General features: G+C 43.2%; 1 protein-coding gene across 1 annotated transcript in view; it reads right to left on the bottom strand.

The window, feature by feature from the left end:
- The window catches only part of CTNNA3 (catenin alpha 3), a 415,687-nt gene that overhangs the window by 59,393 nt on the left and 338,189 nt on the right, over window positions 1-18,105 (bottom strand). The window contains exon 14 of the mRNA XM_058810887.1: window positions 455-547. Within this exon, the coding sequence (XP_058666870.1) occupies window positions 455-547 (93 nt within the window). The remainder of the gene's footprint in view (window positions 1-454; window positions 548-18,105) is intronic.

The following is an 18,105-nucleotide window of genomic DNA, read 5'->3' as shown; positions in this document are numbered from 1 at the left end:
AACCAGAGATGCCCATACTATAATGTTAAAGTATGGGGGGTTTTAGCTGCATTAACAACAGGCTGTGTGTGACAGTCCCTTCCACCTCACAAGGAGAAGCACATCCCAGAGACATCTCCCCACAGCACCAGTCTGTGCCTCTGATTGTGACAGCCAGCTCCCCACCTGCCAGTCCTCAGCATCTACTCTTGCTTTGTGCCCTCTCAAGTATGTGTTATTTCCAGTTTTCAAAGAGAAGCATTCCCTTTGAAGAAGTACTCTGGTTTAGTCAGAAGTAGACAGCATTGCATGAACATGTGATCTCTGAAAGCTTTAGTGGATCTTATTACATTTGATACTAAGAACCTACAAACTGCTACTCGTGTTTTGGCAGCAGGAGCACTCCAGCTGTGGAGTGGCTCCCCAGAGCAGCCTTTCCCTGCTGGCAGAGCTGCTCCAGCCCTGCCCCACGTACCCGGTCCGTCCTGCCCTCGGTCTGGGCGCTGGTGCGGCTCCGGGTGTCCTGCTCCTCCTCCAGGTCAGACACGTCCTGCAGCTCCTCGGGCGTCTGGGAAAGGCAGCAAAGGGTTAATGTTCAGTGTCAAACATCTCCTGTTTGGTCTGACAGACACCAGCAGCCCCGGTGGAGCCCTTACCAAACTCTGGGTTTATTCTGGTGCTGCTAGCAAAGGTGTCTCACAGGAAAACCTTTATGTGACAAGGACGGATTGTGAGCGTGTCACTTACCGGTTCTACTGAGCAGCACAAGCTCCTGCGCAACCACAAAAAATAATCATCCTTAACTTGCTATTTTTGTACATGGCATTATTTAATATGCCACTGTCTGTTCCTTCCAGTCACACGCACTGCCAGTTGATTCTGTGATTCTGTTTCATTTACAACAAGAAATTTTCTATATAATCCAGATCTTCAGATTTATTTACTGCTTCCCTTTTACCAAAATATTATTAAAAGAAAAGGGTTTTCATGCAGAAGTTCTGAATTTTATAATAAATAACACAGCAAAACACCCACGCTGAACATGACTTTATGAAGGATACTAAATAAAACATTAAAAGCAAGTTTCTTCTATCACCAAAACACTGCACAATGAAGCATACAAGGTTTTTGGGATTACAAACCACTTAAAAAATACTATTGGTTCTGCCAATGCAATAGGGCACTCAGGAAACTTTCCTTTACCAAGTAAATTCACAAAAATAAAAAGCAAAAATACACAGAACCAAGCTCTACAAAGCTCCTGACAGATCTACCACCACCTTGACATCTAGAGCTCCAATTAGAGGGAAATCCTGATGTTCTGAGTCCCCCAAAAACCTGACACTCCAAGAGAAACATGACAAGACCAGGACTATCAGATAGCCTTAGAAAAAGACAGGCAGAAAGAAACCCTGCCATTACTTTTACCCAATTTTCAATCAAGTCAAATATAACGTTTTTAATGCAGAATTGCTGCACATTCTCACCTTCATGTTTTTACTGCCAAGGCATACACAAAGAAGATCTGTTAAGAGGGACACTGCAGGGCTCTGTCATTTATTTCTGGGTCCATGGCACTGCAATGGCACTGCAGCAACCTGAGTAAATCCACCTGCGTGCATCTGTGTCCTTTGGGAAAGAACCTCTGTGGTCAGAGGGTGGTACACAAACACAGAGCTCAACAGCAGCCTTGAAACAAGGCTCAAACAGCTCTCCATTGCTTCAGCAGCACACAGACAATTTCACTCACTAAAGAAAATCATCATTTCTATGAGATAACACTGCAAGAAATAACTCAGTGTTGGTGCACAAGTTGGCAGAAATAGAACGCTGGGGGTGACAAATACAGCTAAACTTCCTCAAGAAAACAGGCAATCAATTTCTGGCACAAGATAAGCAGAAAGCTACACTGCCAAAGTGGGGGAAAGGAGCATCTTATTTTCAGGCAAAGACTAACACTGTTCTGAAGTCTCAGTCTTAATGTGGAATTAGACCTAGTAAGAATTCCACAGTAGCCAAAGGCTGTTACCATACAAAAGTTGTTGGAAAAAGATGCAGTATGGAAGCAAAATGAAATTTTGGTGGTGATGGATATCCCTACCAAAAAAAAAAAACTATCACAAACTCCCTTTAATTGAAACACTAAGGGACACTCTTATTAGAGGACCAATAACAAGGGATATTAAAACACAGTAACTTCAGCCTCTCAGGATTACACTGACTCCCTCAGGCAGGTAAGAGCCTTGATTAAGTTTACAGAAAAAATAACTCCTTTTAAATTTAAACTATACTTGGGTTACAATTACAATTTTAAATACCACATTGAAATTCTTGGGTTCCAATAAAACTAGTTTGGCATTTTTTCCCCCAGTGATCATAAAGCTGGACTCATGGCAGGAAAGCACCATTCCTTCCTGGGTGAACAGCTACCTGAGAATGCCACACTTCCAATACAGGGTTTCTTTCTTACTCAATTGTTTTCTCTCCTTGGAAGCTCTTTTATGCCATTCAAAGCAAACTTTGTGGGTTTTTTTCATGCTGCTCTTATGATCCAATACCTGAGACACACCTGTATCTGCTGATATGAATTTTCCATGTGCCAACACACGGCCATTCAAAAGGAATGCCTGACAACTGCATGGTTAAACTGGCATGAACACGAGGGCTTGCAACACAAAACAGTGTGCTAGCACCAAAAAACAGAAATTGTGCACAGGGAGAGCAGCACAGCTGGAGCACTGGAGTGAGAAGCATGGAAAGAAGCTGAGAGTATTGTTTACGACTCCTAACAGGCATCTTATCAACTGCAAGTGACAGAAGAGGGAGAGATTTGAGCACTGTACTCTGTGATGCAATGAATACAAGACAGAAATGGCAAATTCACTGTGAGACATACAAAGCATGGGATTTCCAGTAAATGTAAGGAGAATGCTGAGGGGTAAAATGAAGCACAAGGCTCCAGTCAGCAACAGCCTACAGACTCATGTAACACATGGTAAATGGAGTTTAGAAACAAATTTGAACAGAGAAAAATGAGGTTTCCAGAGGCCACAGGAGCAGAACTCTTGAATAGTGTCCCTTGCAAGTGCTGGAGGAGGGGAGAAATTCATTCCAAGATGAAGCCTGAGCAGCCTGCACTACAAACAGGGTGATGGAGCAGCTGGCAGTGGAAGTGACACACAAGGGTGGGCAGGACACCTGGCCCAGGGCTGCAAGAGATTTCAGTCCTTTGTGGAAAGCCTTTGGTGATCCTGACAAAAACACATTCAAGTACATTCCTACACATCCATTCTAGGCTGTAATTCCATTACCGTGGCTGACAAGCTACACAAGCAGCATGTACTCCTTCTCACATTTCAATGACCGTAATAAATCTGCATTCTCAGTGGGTTTGCTACTGAAGACTCAGGCTGAGGACTCAAAGTCATATTTATAGCAAAGTCTAATATTGATAAATTTGACATCTTGCTGGTACTCAACTCCAAGCCACAACAGCAAGTCATTACTATTGCACCCAGGTGATTTCAGGATATGAATTACCTTTTCATCTATGAACTGAAAACCACTCTCTGATGACAAACCTTTTAATTTGCTTTCTGGGAGAATTTTAAAGAGAATAATTAATAAAACCAAGGGCTTGCCCCTAGTCTTTAGATCTCTGCCAGTTTTTCTAAACTGGCTGGAAATGGGCTTTTTGATTTCTCTGCTTTTTAATCCAAGCTTTGTAGAACAATTTGTTTTTCTAAGTTTCACAGCATCTTCTCCAACACAAAGTTTTTTATGAAAACCCCCTCAAAAGTGATCATCCAAAGAACTTTATTTATATCATTTGCTTGCAAAGGTCACATATAACCCATGGAACCATCAATCCTGCCCATAAAACGTTTCAGCTGCTAGAACATAATGCAGAGCCAGGTCTAAAATCTCAAAAAACACAACATAAATGGACAAACAGGCATCACAGTGTGAAAGGAAGCTATCTCCTCTTACCTAACATCCAATTAAATGCTGACCTTCACACTGTCATTATATGCTCTTATGCTTTATCTTATCTTGGTTTCAACAGCCCCATCAGTCATTCTTTTTCACAGATCAATACTAAAATGCAGAGCAGACTGACACCTTAACAGGAGCTAAGCTGGTAAGCGATGTCTTCATTTCGCCACTGCAAATGCAGTTATTTGTGCTATGTAAATCCCACAGCAGCAGCAGAAATGCTTGCATGCACTCCAGGAGGATGAGAGTTGGTCTATTATGTCCTTCAGTGAGCACACAATGCTTACAGAGATTATCAATTCTGCTGTGGACATCTGCCTAACACCCCGATTTGAACATCTCATCCTGTCAGGCTGCACATCACTCGGGGTAACAAACCACAGCACACGTGCCACAAATGCAAAAATACCATGCTCTGCAAATATTTAGCTACTGAGTGATATTTCTGTGTATTAGTCACAACACAACCATTATCTCACACTTAATTCTGCCAGGTGACACACTGCCAGAGCAAGAGTTTTGATGCACTAGAAAGAGAACAAGAAACCATTGTTTATCTTTTCTGAGCAGCTGAGTAAGAGCCTTACATAATTGTTGCTATCTAGTCATTTACAGTACCTATCAAGTTTTTGCTAAAAGCAGTTGAGTGTTGAGAACAATGAACCTTACATCATGAAAGTCAAATTAAAATACTATGTTCCTAACCTGTCAATATTGTGACATATCAATACTATGGTAAATACCATCCCCTCTGTTAGAGATGATCTTCTTGGCAGCTCCCTTAAAATGGTATCTTTAGCATAATACATGATTGGGGATATTTTTAACAAAAAAAAAAAAAACAAATGCTAATTATGCCAGAGAGCAGAATTCTGCCTTTGATAGCAGTAATGTCACCAAGCACTGGCAAGGAATTTGTCATCAAACAATAGTAAAATCATTATCCTGCCACAGCCTGTACACATTTTCATTTTCAAATGTAGGTACTAAACATTTCTTGTTACTAACAGAGAAAATTCTGCAAAAAAACTTCTTTAGATATTAAAGTTGAATTCCTGTTTAGATCGATGAAAATAAAAACTTTGGTGAAAACAATTTAATTATGGGAATAAGTGGACACTTAAAGGTGAAACTATTTTCAGTAACAAAAGATATTACAGGATGAAGAGTACATGTTTTAAAACTCAGAAATGCTGAGAACCCACAGTATGGGGCAGAAGTTGCTGTGTTGTTACTGCATGATTGGAGGTTTTGTTTGCTTGTTTCACAAGTCATATCAGAACATTCTGCTCCAGGAGATTAAGACCAAACAAGTTAAAATTAATCACCATTAGAGACAGCAAGGCAGATCAACAGCCTGACTCCCTGTGCTTCCAGGTCTCACTGGGCACACATGAGGATAACCATCTTCTCAGCAACCAGCCAGGAGACAGGGAAGGTCTGAGCTGAGGAGCACAACTGCACAGTTTAAAGTGCAAATTCTGAGCACTTCCCTCTGAAAATCCTTTTAAAGGAAAACTGTGAAGTTGGCACATCTAAGTAAATAGGCACACAGAGTTTTAGCACCTGTTTCCTATCCTAAGCTACATTTTTTGTGCTGGGAATGTGCATTTCAGCCCTATTTTCATTGCTTCCCCTTTCCTTTCCCCAACAGTACTCTGTATGTGTGCCACTCTCACATAATGCCCACAGCAATTCAAAGAGAGATTTACTCCAGGAAATCCTGACCTAGTTATGCTGCACAAAAGCTCTGCACACATCCTTAACTCTAAAAACTTGGGGGAAACTTGACAGCTGCCTGAAAATCCCATCTAGCAATGGCATTGTAGCCAAAAGGGTCCAAAGGCACGAGCAGGGTGAGATTTACAAACTGTGGTGGCTAACAGCTGGCCTGGAGGCTCATGGTTCTAAATAATCCTAATTCTAATTTTATAACTAATTACAAATGTAGGAATTCTATAACTCAACCAGTCTGGGCTGCTGGGGACACAGGCAGCTATTGGCCACTTCAGCCAGGTGGTAAGTGGTGCAGCCCACCAGGAGTGACCCCAAAGCCTCCCCAAAGGCTCCCAGAGCAGGGTCAGCAGTGATCCCAAACCCCCTGGGCTCCCAGAGCAGGGTCAGCAGTGACCCCAAACCCCCTGGGCTCCCAGAGCAGGGTCAGCAATGATCCCACAGCCCCTGGGCTCCCAGAGCAGGGTCAGCAGTGATCCCAAACCCCCTGGGCTCCCAGAGCAGGGTCAGCAATGATCCCAAACCCCCTGGGCTCCCAGAGCAGGGTCAGCAGTGATCCCAAACCCCATGAGCTCCCAGAGCAGGGTCAGCAATGATCCCACAGCCCCTGGGCTCCCAGAGCAGGGTCAGCAGTGACCCCAAACCCCCTGGGCTCCCAGAGCAGGGTCAGCAATGATCCCAAACCCCCTGGGCTCCCAGAGCAGGGTCAGCAATGATCCCAAACCCCCTGGGCTCCCAGAGCAGGGTCAGCAATGATCCCACAGCCCCTGGGCTCCCAGAGCAGGGTCAGCAGTGACCCCAAACCCCCTGGGCTCCCAGAGCAGGGTCAGCAGTGATCCCAAACCCCATGAGCTCCCAGAGCAGGGTCAGCAGTGACCCCACAGCCCCTGGGCTCCCAGAGCAGGGTCAGCAATGATCCCAAACCCCCTGGGCTCCCAGAGCAGGGTCAGCAGTGACCCCACAGCCCCTGGGCTCCCAGAGCAGGGTCAGCAGTGATCCCAAACCCCATGAGCTCCCAGAGCAGGGTCAGCAGTGACCCCAAACCCCCTGGGCTCCCAGAGCAGGGTCAGCAGTGACCCCACAGCCCCTGGGCTCCCAGAGCAGTGCCAGGAGAGCACACCTGTGCACGTTCCCTGCTGCCCTGTGCCCCTTGGCACGCTCTACCACAGGCCCCTCTCCATTCCTGCAGGTGACAGCTTTATAAACTACAGCATGACCAGAAAGGATGCTCAGATTTCAGGGCTGCAAATCCTTCACTAGGTTACCTGAGGAGTCACTTGGGAACCTGGAAGCTTCTTTACTTTTTTCCAGTTATTTTATTTCAAGGAAGCTCTTTTTTGGGTATAACTTTTAAAGAATACTTTCAAATTCCTACAAATAAAATACTCTGCTGTAACCCCAGCCCCTGCCTTGATCCCATCAGAACCATGACAACTGACACACAGCTTCACACAAAGCACAGCCTTGCTTATGTTTATGCAGTAGGAGAAATCACCATATGGCTTAGAAGCCTCCATTTTAAATTCAGAAAACTAATAATTAACAAGAACAGAACAGTAAAGTGATTTGTTCTTCAGCTATCTAAAATGTATTCCCCATTTCCTCTACTGGGTTGACATACATTTGCTCCATCTAGTGGGAAGCTAATTAAGACACTTCATTTATAATGGAAATACTTGCTAAGCTGTTTAAAAATGGATTGTGAAAAATGAATTATTGTGGTGGTGCTTGCAGGGGTCCCAGAATGAGGGAAGAGATGAGAATGTTGACTCCATGTTTCAGAAGGCTGATTTATTATTTTATTATATATATTATATTAAAACTATACTAAAAGAATAGAAGAAAGGATTTCATCAGAAGGCTGGCTAAGAATACAAAAAGAATGAATAACAAAGGTTTGTGGCTGACCGAGACAGTCTGGACAGCTGGGCTGTGATTGGCCATTAATTAGAAACAACCACATGAGACCAATCACAAATCCACCTGTTGCATTCCACAGCAGCAGATAACCATTGTTTACATTCTGTTCCTGAGGCCTCTCAGCTTCTCAGGAGAAAAAATCCTAAGGAAAGGATTTTTCATAGAACATGTCTGTGACAAATTAAGCCATTGGTTTTTTGCTAGTAATCTTCATAAAGAAAATTATGTATGGCTTTATATATGAGCAGTTCCTAACTGTGTTTGAAACAGATTTCTAAACATCACCTTAACCTTTGTAAATGAGAAGAGATTAGACCTTGCTTCCTCTCCCTCAACTGTGTGTATGAAAGATAAACAAAAACATCTTTACTGTCAGCCTGGCTAACCTCAAAGGCAACCAGAGAGGAGCCTGCATTTTGCTCTGTGAAAATTCATAATGGTTCCATTTTTAATTCAGGCCAGAGGAACAAAGTGCAGGCTGCTGACCCTGCCATCAGTCCCTGCAGGGTCACGGCCTGACTGTCACTGGCACAGAGAACCCTGGGCAGGAGCCAACAGTGCTCGCACAGCATCCTGGATGGAGTGAGGTGTGGCAAGACAAATCCGCTTCTGAGAACCAGAGTGTTCAAATTGTACCTTAAACCAGGTAGTAGAGTCTGCCTTCCTGCAGAATCTCCCTTTCCTCTCCAGAAGCCTTCAATTTTTGTGGAGGAGAGTATATACCAAAGCCGAAACAAAACCTTTGTTTCCAAGCAGATGAAATACAGGAAAGAAACTGCTTTAGGAATACATCAATATATTAAAGGTTAAAAAGTGCAGTGAATATCTCATTTTGACTGTGTTAAAAACATTTCAGGGCTCAGAAAGGACAAGACAATTCAGAAGTCCACAAGAAATGTAGGTTTATCACTTGAATAAAGCCTGAGCAATGGTGGCCCCTCTCAGCAAAGATTTCTAACATGCCAATTCAATCTGTTTCTGTTACATGATCACACTAAAAAATTCCCTTGGATAGATTAATATATTCCTCAGCAAAAGGTTGCCAGTGAAAAGTGCATTTCTCAAACTGGAATAGTTGAAATTACCAACTACAACCTCAACATCTGCTCAAGCCTCCTCAGTGCCAATGACCCTCTGAGCTCAAGTAAAACACATCACCTTTAGAAAAGACACACAGAGCAAGCCTGTCCACCACAGACCTCACAGAGAAATGCACCCTGTAATGCACAGCCTGCTTCTCACAGTGCAGGGACCACTGCTGCCATCCTTCCCACACATTCCCACCCAGAACGTGACAATTGTTAAGCACAAATTTCTGCTTTAGGAGCTATTCCACCCAGACACTCAGACAATGGAAATAAAACCACCTAAAGTTTCTTTAGGGTACATATTTGATTGCTGCATTTATCTTAGGCCAGATAAAAATCAGAATTTATGCATTAGTTACCCTTTTCCAAAAAGACTGGCACCCTGTGGGGAGGCCAGGGCTTCACAAAAGACAATTCTTACACTACCTTAGCATGAGGCATGAGAAGAGAATCTGCATATAAACAGCACAAGACAAACTGTAAGGTAAAAGGAGAGAAAACAGAAAATAAATGAAAAAAGGAGGGGAAGGAAAAGAAATGAAGAGGACAAAAAGAAACACCACAGTGTGAGGCAGGACAATGCACAGCTATGCCTGTGATGCAGCACCATGAGCCCTCAAAGAAAGCTGTGCCACGTCTGTGTGGCAAGCTGCTTGTGTGGGCTGCTGAATGGTCCCTGACAGGAATTTCAATCCTTCCTCTTGCCTTCTCTTTGTGGAGGATGGTAGTTTTTAGCAATTAATGCTGCTCAACCTTTTTTCTTGCCCAGGCAGTAGATAAATCTCAGAGCTCACCAACAGAGCCAAGAATAAACAAAAAAGGAGCAGAAATGTACCACAGCCCCAGCCAAGCCCTGCCAGGTAGAGGCTGCCTGCCAAAGCCCTGAGCTCTCTGGCAATCCCACTGAATCCCACAGACTGAACCCTCCATCTCCAGAGCCACGCTCCAGGTAGCATTTCCTGCTGAGCTTTCTGCAAGAAAAATAGCAGCAGAAAAAGGAGCTTTTTACTAATGAACTAAACACAACCTAAAATTTCATCTTAGTTTTACCCTACCAGGTGAGAAATGTGAGAATTTTAGAGGGAGAAAATAGTCCTGTGAGTTATAAATTCAGTATGTTCCACAAATGCGTGGTGCAATTTAATACACTATTTAATAACCCAAACATGGAAACAAGACCAACAATACAGCAGCAACCCTATCAGACAGGATGATCTTTTCATTCAGGAAAAAATAACTCCCTTTCTGCAGTTAAAGGACAACCAGGGTGAGTCACCTCATTTCTGACCTGTGAGTTTCCCATAAACTGCATGAGCAAACCAAGCAGCCCAGCCTGAGATGGAGGAAGCTGGAAGATGCAAGGTTTAAGGCTGTATTAATGGAATGGAACCACCACAAAAAGCCAAAGTTTAGGCATACACAATTTCAGACTTTATCTCTCTGGGGGACTGGCTCCATTTCAGCAGTAAGTGATTGGCTGCAAACCCCAGCATTAGTAAATTAATTCCACTGATGTTGCTGTGCTTAAAACCTGGGGAAGTTCTGCTTCTGCCTCCACTCACCAAGGTGACAAGCAGATGTTTTACTGAAGCCAGACTGAGCTCCACACTCCCACACATCCAGGGCACCGGTGTGACCTCACATCAATTCTAACACACAACCCAGGTACTCCAGTGGCTCTGCCTCTGTGTGCTGCACTCCCCATTCCCTCACTAAAACACCACACAGTTCCTCATGTCTGTTCTTTTGCTGAATGTTCCACAAGTCTCATGCTCGTTTCTTTATGCATTTGGAGTGCAGCTTTCCCACACCCACAGCATCCCAGAGTGTGCCTGGCACAGCCTCTCTGTGTGCCATGCCCTGCTCAGCTGGGATGCCACACTGCTCCTCACCGGGGCAGAAGGGTCCAGTTCCCATTCTGAGGAGGCATCAGCAACCAACACACAGCTGACACCTGCTGATCTGATCTGGTCTCCTCCATGCACAACCCACACACTGACCACAGAGGAAGCAAAGGGCAGGCAGAGGTAGGAATCACACTGGCCCATATGATCATTTCTCATGTGCTATTTTATGCTGCACCACGTTCAGCAAGAAGGAAGGCTTCTACTTTTGAAAGGAATTATGTTCAGCCTGCTAAATAATCTGGTTTTCTTCTATTTTCTGTAATTCTATGATGACTACTTCATGAAGACCAGGATCACGAGGCAGCCAGAGTAATAAACTAATTTTAAATTAATATTACTGCTCCACTTTCCTAATAATTGAAGTACCTGTTATAGCAATTACCTTGGAGGCCCTGTTGCTGTTTGCTAGGCTGCACTGGAGGAATGGTGCAGTAAAACAGCAATTTCAACCCAATCTATGTGCTAGAGGATGCACAGCACTCCTCTGCTGCAACACACTTCCCTTCAGTACTCATATACACTGATTTTGTTGATAATACAATGAAGGGACTCCTCTGTCTCTATTTTAAGAACAGGCTGTAACTGACAGGGTTTCTAGGAAATTAGGCAGCATCAGTTTTATAAACCTCCACAGAATCTTTTCAGATGAAAAGCACTCACAGATACCATCTTCAACTTGCCAGGCTCAGTGCAGGATTATTTTTTTTTTCCAATTCTCTGAAGAATTTTTTCCCAAGGTCTCTTTTTTTGTGAGTCAGTTCCTCTGTTGTCACTATGTCTCCTTATGTCCACCTCCGTTCATCAGCTGCATTCCAGCCCTGAGCACACTTTCAAGGAAACAAGTGATTCAAGCTGGCAAGCAATGGTAATTTTAAAAAATGGATGAAGGTGTCATTAAAAGTAGAACCTGAACTCAAATATGCTCATGGAATACTAAGGAATTCTAAGAACAGAAACCAAAAGAAGTCAGGGAAGCAATAAAGAACCAATTAATCCCAAACCCTGTCCACTATCACACTGCTTTATCAGCAAGGACGTGCATGACAGGAGGACCAGATCGGACCCAAAGCACAGAGCGACACAGACCCCAGCCCTGCCACCCTACTCTGTGCCAGCAGAACTCAGATCACAGCCTAACACATATTCCCATTAGGTTTTGAAGCCCAGTGCCATTCTGAACACATTTGTGATGTACCTCACTGCTTTTCTGCACCACACTCAAAAAATCCATCATTCCAGATAAAGGGTTCCACAGTGAAATGGCAACTGAGAAATTTGAGCTGGGCCATGGATGGACCTTACAGTGAGCAGCAGTGAAGGGAAGCACAGGCAGGCCTGGCCAAGGGGCAGCACAGCCCAGCACTGCCAGCAGCAGCACAGCCTGGGTGAGCACTCTGTGCTCTGGAGCTGCAGTCCCCATCCATTCCAGGCCTGCCCCGTGGCAGGAGGCACATTGTAATAGGGTGTCCATGATCTGTAACACCTCACTGTGCTTCCCAGTTTTGGCTCCAGTAATTCAGTCCTTCCATCTTAACAGCATAATATTCATTCCACTTCTCTGGGAATATAATTGATATTAGATAGTAAGCACCAAATGGCAAGGAAGGAATACACATCACTTTTTCTTGCTCTAAGAAAAAAAAAAACCCTTAGCAAAGATTTTAATGTTCCAGAAAAAATACTGTTATGTGCTTAAGTTTCCAATGAGCCACTAAACCAGAGCTATCAAATAATTCTGGAAGGTTCTGTCTTTCTGAATGAGAAGAGTAATTCTGTGAACAATTAAAAGCATAATCATGTGTGACACTTGCAATGTAATTTAATCCCTAGACTGGGAAGAACTGACATTTAAAGCAGTGTGTGAGTCAAAACTGTTTATGCCATCCATAAGCACTGACTCCTGTGTGTGGCCCAGCAATCCCAGCAGGAGGAGATTCCCATTAAAGCCATGAAGCCATTTGCTGCTGAGGAGCTCTGCATTTCCCAGCCCTGCAGCTGTGCAGACTGGGCAGAAGACAGCCCAGATGTGCCAGGACAGGGAACTGCACATGGATCTTACAATGGATGCAGCAGGCAGTGGACACCAGCAGCACTATATCTGATTAGCATTTCTGAAATAATTTATGATTTTTGTCTGTATGTACCCAATGCTCTTATTTTTTTCTTTCTTTTCTTAGACAATGCACAACACAACATCCTTTCCATTAGCTGACATCTAAACTGGAAACCCAAGCCAGGCTAAAGAAAATTCCACTTTTTACTGGAAAAGATGGGCCATGCATTCCTGTGCTGAATGTAAACAATGAGGCATAAACACAGCCAATATTAGAGAAACTATTACAGACTGGCAGCAGCATGAAGTGCAGCAAGCAGCTTCCTTTGACACCTAAGTTTAACACACTATTGCTTTATTTGACTCATCAATTCCCCATTACTGTTGGAATTCGAAGAGATAAAATTAAACAGCAAACAGTGAAGTCACACATGTCTTGAAAGGGGCCCTGGATAACACTCTGCTTTCAACAGCAGGTTGGACCAGCTGATCTCCTGAGGTCCTTTCCCTGAGTGAGCCCTCTGTGCACTGAGGAGAGGGTGAGACAAGTGAAATCTGTGACAGTGAAAAGTAAGATGGGGTACCAAAGATACTGCAATATTTCTGCCTTAAAAAGAAGGCTCCATTAACCATAATATTTTGACAAAAATGAAAAACAACCAAGTAGTATTAAAAGAATTCAAAGCAATGGGGGAAAAACTAGTATGAAAGGACAGGACTGACCATGGCACTGCCCAAGCAGTGAGTTCTGGCACTATTCCAAACGCCCATTCCCATTTCCTGCTCTGCAGTCACCAGGGGGGTGCACATGAGCTGCTGCTCTGCAGAGAAAAATTCCTCCCCACCACTCCTGTGCACAAGACTGGCCTGACAACATCCAGTGCTTCCTCAGAAGCTTATTGCAGCTGCAATTAGAGGGAGGCTGCTCCTCCAGCACATCCATAAAGCAGCACAGGAGTTCTACACACTGTTCCTCAGAAGGGCAGCTGCTTTTGGCACTCCTCTACCACTGGATGGTTTCTCTGTACAGAAATAACAGAACACGTGGATGTGAAAGGACTATTTTGGAACTGCACACAGGAGGACAAAGGGGGCACTTATTTTCCTAGTCACTGTTCATTTGGTACATGAAAAAGAACCAGGATCTAAAATCAGCAATCTCCCTGTAAAGCCTGAGCAAATGCCTGGAGCATGGGAATGGGGCAGCAGTCAGAAAGATGTACAAAGAACCAAGAAGTTAATCCTGTGAATCTCAAAGTGCAGAAATGCAGAAGCACACAAAAGCAGGAAATTTCTCTTGTCTTTTGTTAACAAAAACAACAAAAAATCCACCATTTCCCAACTACCCTGTGGATGGACTCTGCTTCTACTTTGTTTAAGCAAAGGGGACCTGAAGAAGGGGGAGGAGGAAGGGCCACCCACCCCTGAGTGAAATAATATTTTATCTGTGCTCTGGTTCCACTCCTGTCTGAGATGGGAAGGCTAAAGCATGTGCTTTTTTTCCTCTTCTGTCTCTCTCCCCTCTACCTGAGATGTGAATTTACTATCTGTTTTTAAAATCAATAAACCATCTGTATTTTTACTAACAATTCTTTCTCCCTTGTGGAAACACCTCAGCTTTTAAGAACAGGTGCTTGTTATGGCAACTGGGGCAACTCCAAACTAAAGCTATTTCTTAGGGTAACATCCTGCCCACATGTTAAGACAAGTGGATGCAGCTTTCAAGGACAAAACAAGAGGTGGGTATTGTCAACACCTACACTACTGAGCAGCTTCTTACTCTGTAAAGCAACAAAGTCAGCAACACCATCACACTGAGAACCAGAAATCATCTGGTTTGCTGAAGATATTAAATGTCCTAAACTAATGAAACTCAGGCCTTTGAGAGTTTGTTACATTGTACATAAATATGAAACAGAAGCAAATTGAAATGTATGGCTGTTTGCCAGAAAATTTGCTTTATTTATTTAGGAAGACAAACTCTCCTGGTACTAAATGGAGATCAGCATTTTTGAAAATGTCTACGTGTTAAATGGAAATGTATGCTGTGTGTCCCAAAACTGCTCAGTACAGAGCATTTTGGAAGGATATCTGTAAGGCAGAGTCATAATAATAATGACTGACTCTATGATGCTAATACTGATATAAATTACAAGTATTTGTACATTATGAGAAGGCTTCCCAGGTATACTGTGAAGAACATAGACATTTTTAGAAAATTTGTCTGTGGGTGAATTAAGAAATGAAATGTAACCTGTGTGGGATAGTGCTTTAAGTTTTCTCATAATGGTACTTCAAGGCTGGTGATTGTGACTTGAGATGTTAAAAACCAAATAACATGGCAGGGACAAGCAGCTGTCAGAAGGTTTTACCTCAGAGATGTGCAGCTGATTGCAGCACTAAACACTTTTAACTCACCTCTTATTTGGGTTCTACAGCACAAAGTGACATTCTCCTTTTATGGGACTCAGGATAACAACCTGAAAAAGGAGATGTGCCACTAGCCCTGACAGACAACAGGCATTTGTTCTGCACTCTCTTTTAAAGACATCACATGAACACATTCCTCTGCAGCCACACTACATCCAGACACATCAACCCTTGGGTGACAGGACTGAAGCTGCCAAGGAGGGGAAGGAAAGGTGCTTGGGTCAGACACAACCAGAAAGTGCTGAGAGGTGCAGGACCAAGTGGCTAACTCCTGCTGCAAAGGGTCTGCCCCTTGTGCAACTGCTGAAGGATAGAAAAAGATGAAGAAAAAAGTTTTTATCAAACTTCTCAATATGAGTTTGTAATGGATTAGCTTCACTTCTGCATTTCCGACCAACAATGAAGCTCAACAAGGCTGTATGAACAGCTCCTTGTCTGTCTGTTCCATGAGGTCTCAAGGCCTTTTTGGAAAAACAAACAATAGGACTGCAGTAAATGTCTGCCATTCTCATATGATTCTCTGTTTTGCTTTGTTTTCTTTAACTTAAACAGATGTTCAATTCATGCTTGTTATTGCCTACACTGGACAGGGTCTAACTCACTTGGATACAGAAGTAAAAACAGGCAGAAAACCCTGCAGGTGCAGGATAATTCTGTGATTAGAAAAAGCTGTGGTAGAATTTAACTGGACACTCAGTAACTGGCTGAAAGGTTTCAGCACTTGCAACCTTCCTGTCCTAGAGGTCCATGTTCTAAATCTTCCTGTAACTCTGCTGGGTGTAAGATAATGAATTCTGCTGTGATGTCTATTACTGAAGAACTCAAGCTCTGTTGAGGATGAATTCTTTAAAACAGAATGAAAAATCATGCCAGATTTGCAACCAACAAAAGAAGTTAAAAAAGAAACCATCCAAGGGTATTCTGAGAAAGCCAAAATATATGAAAAAGCATTTATGCTGTAGACTTTTGAATGTGTACCTAAACTGAGTTTGACTTTCCAAAGAAAATTAAAACACAGTAAAAGACTGTTGGCTAAAGAAACAGGAACATTAGGAATTGATTGGAGGTTCAGGGGGGATCTAGTTGAATAAAAGTACCTAGGTAAGACAGAAAAGAAAAATGAATGCTTTGCTTCAGTTTTCAGGAGGGCTGGGGGATGGAAATCCCACACATCATGGTGCAGGGAAATTAAGGAACAACGTGCAAAACAAACTCCAAAAGCCTAACACCATAAACTCTTGAGGAAACCTATGGTCTCCATGCCAGAATTCTGAGAGAAACAGCACAGAGAACAGCCATTCAGCAGAGAGGATTTTTAACAAATGTTTTAATGTGCTAAGAACAGCAATTTCAATACACACTCTGCACTTCTCACAAAGCTAGAGAACTTGGGTTCCTCAGTCACTGCTTCCATGAACATTAGTAAAAGCATCTTGCATAGAGCATGTGAACCCTTTGCCCTCTTCTTTGTCTCTGGAAAACCTGAACAGCTGCTCACTTGTTTATCCTCCAAAAAGAACAAAGAATTTTGTGAAACGTTTGATTTGGTGACTTTCTTTCCACTGTTCTTGGGATAATTGTTAGCATGACTATTAGTGCTCTAGTTACCAGCAGTTATTTTTCTTTTGAAGTCATTTCTTTCCACTAGAGACTATCCCTAATGGGATATTGGTAGCTGTTATTTCAATCCAGCTGTCTCATATTTTTCAACTAAAAGCATCTTCATACAGAAGTTTTTTACAAAGTTCTACCAATAATCTTAACATTCTGCAGCATTCAATGTGTATTGTCTCAAAAACCACCAACCTGTTTCCTTTGACTTTTCTACATATTTCACATGCAAGAATTGCCTTTAATTGTACTATTTAATCTAATCTACTTCTGTAACATAAATATCCTGATTAAAATGTTATCCAGATAATGTAAAAATGCTCCTGTGCAAGATCAAGCCCACAAAAATCTCTAAAACACAACAAAAATGGGATCTTTAGAGTCAAAAAATGACTGAGAACTGTGGATACACCCTGGACCAACTATCAGTTATTTCTCACGGACAGCTGCCTCTGCATCAAGCAGTGCTTGCAAGTGTGCAATGAAAAGCATCTCAAGGGGAGCAGCCCCTGATGCCAGAGGCATTTCTGTTCCAGCCCAGCAGTATCACACACCAGCCACATGTGGCTGCTCTCAAGTGTTGCCTCATACCTGGCAGGACTGCGATCAATGTTTTACATATTTTGGATTGAGCTTGGACATGGAAATGCATGGCTAGTAATTTGCATTAACAGTATTGGGCAGCATTTTACATTTAAGAACTCTATTTTTAAAACCATTCTTTCTGTGTAATTACATGTTTGAAATGCTTCCTGAGAAACTGATCTGGAGAATTTCTGCTTTTCCTGCCATGTTGAAAAATTGCCCCTTGTGAATGAGTGGCCTCATCCATTTACATTTCCCAATTATTTTTTGTCAATGAGTTCCTGCCCTGAATCAGCCTTGCAATGAATCCCCTGTAAGCAGCAAGGTGCCATTCTCTGGCCTCAGAACATCTCATTTCCTCACCTTGGCTGCTACACTAACGGTGCATGTCTGAGTAACCCCCAGATCCACTAAAGCTTCTTCCAGGGAGCTGGCACTGTCTGGAACATATCTAACCAGGAATGCAAACACAACCTGCCTCAGAAAAATGAAAGGCAGGCTTTTCTCAGCACTCTCTGTGCTGGCAATCACTGTCTCCAAGGGATGCAGGAGTAGCTGACTAGCATTTCACCAAACCTCAAAAAAACCTTCTCATGGCTGTGGCTGAACAATGGGATTCATTAAGGAGAGAGCTCACACCCTTTCTAACCATTTTTTAACTCTCCTGAGCTCTGGTCAGGACTTGCAAAGCAGCAGAGGAAGATGGCCCTGAAAGAGGCCATTCCAGGGCTGCTGTGCCCTCAGGATTTCATGGGTGCACAGCCCTGGTGCTGCACTCTGGGCACCCCCTGGGCCTTGGGCT

This window comes from Ammospiza caudacuta, chromosome 9, assembly GCF_027887145.1.
Source record: "Ammospiza caudacuta isolate bAmmCau1 chromosome 9, bAmmCau1.pri, whole genome shotgun sequence".
NCBI classification, from domain to species: Eukaryota; Metazoa; Chordata; class Aves; order Passeriformes; family Passerellidae; genus Ammospiza; species Ammospiza caudacuta.
This window is presented reverse-complemented; position numbering and strand designations above follow the sequence as displayed.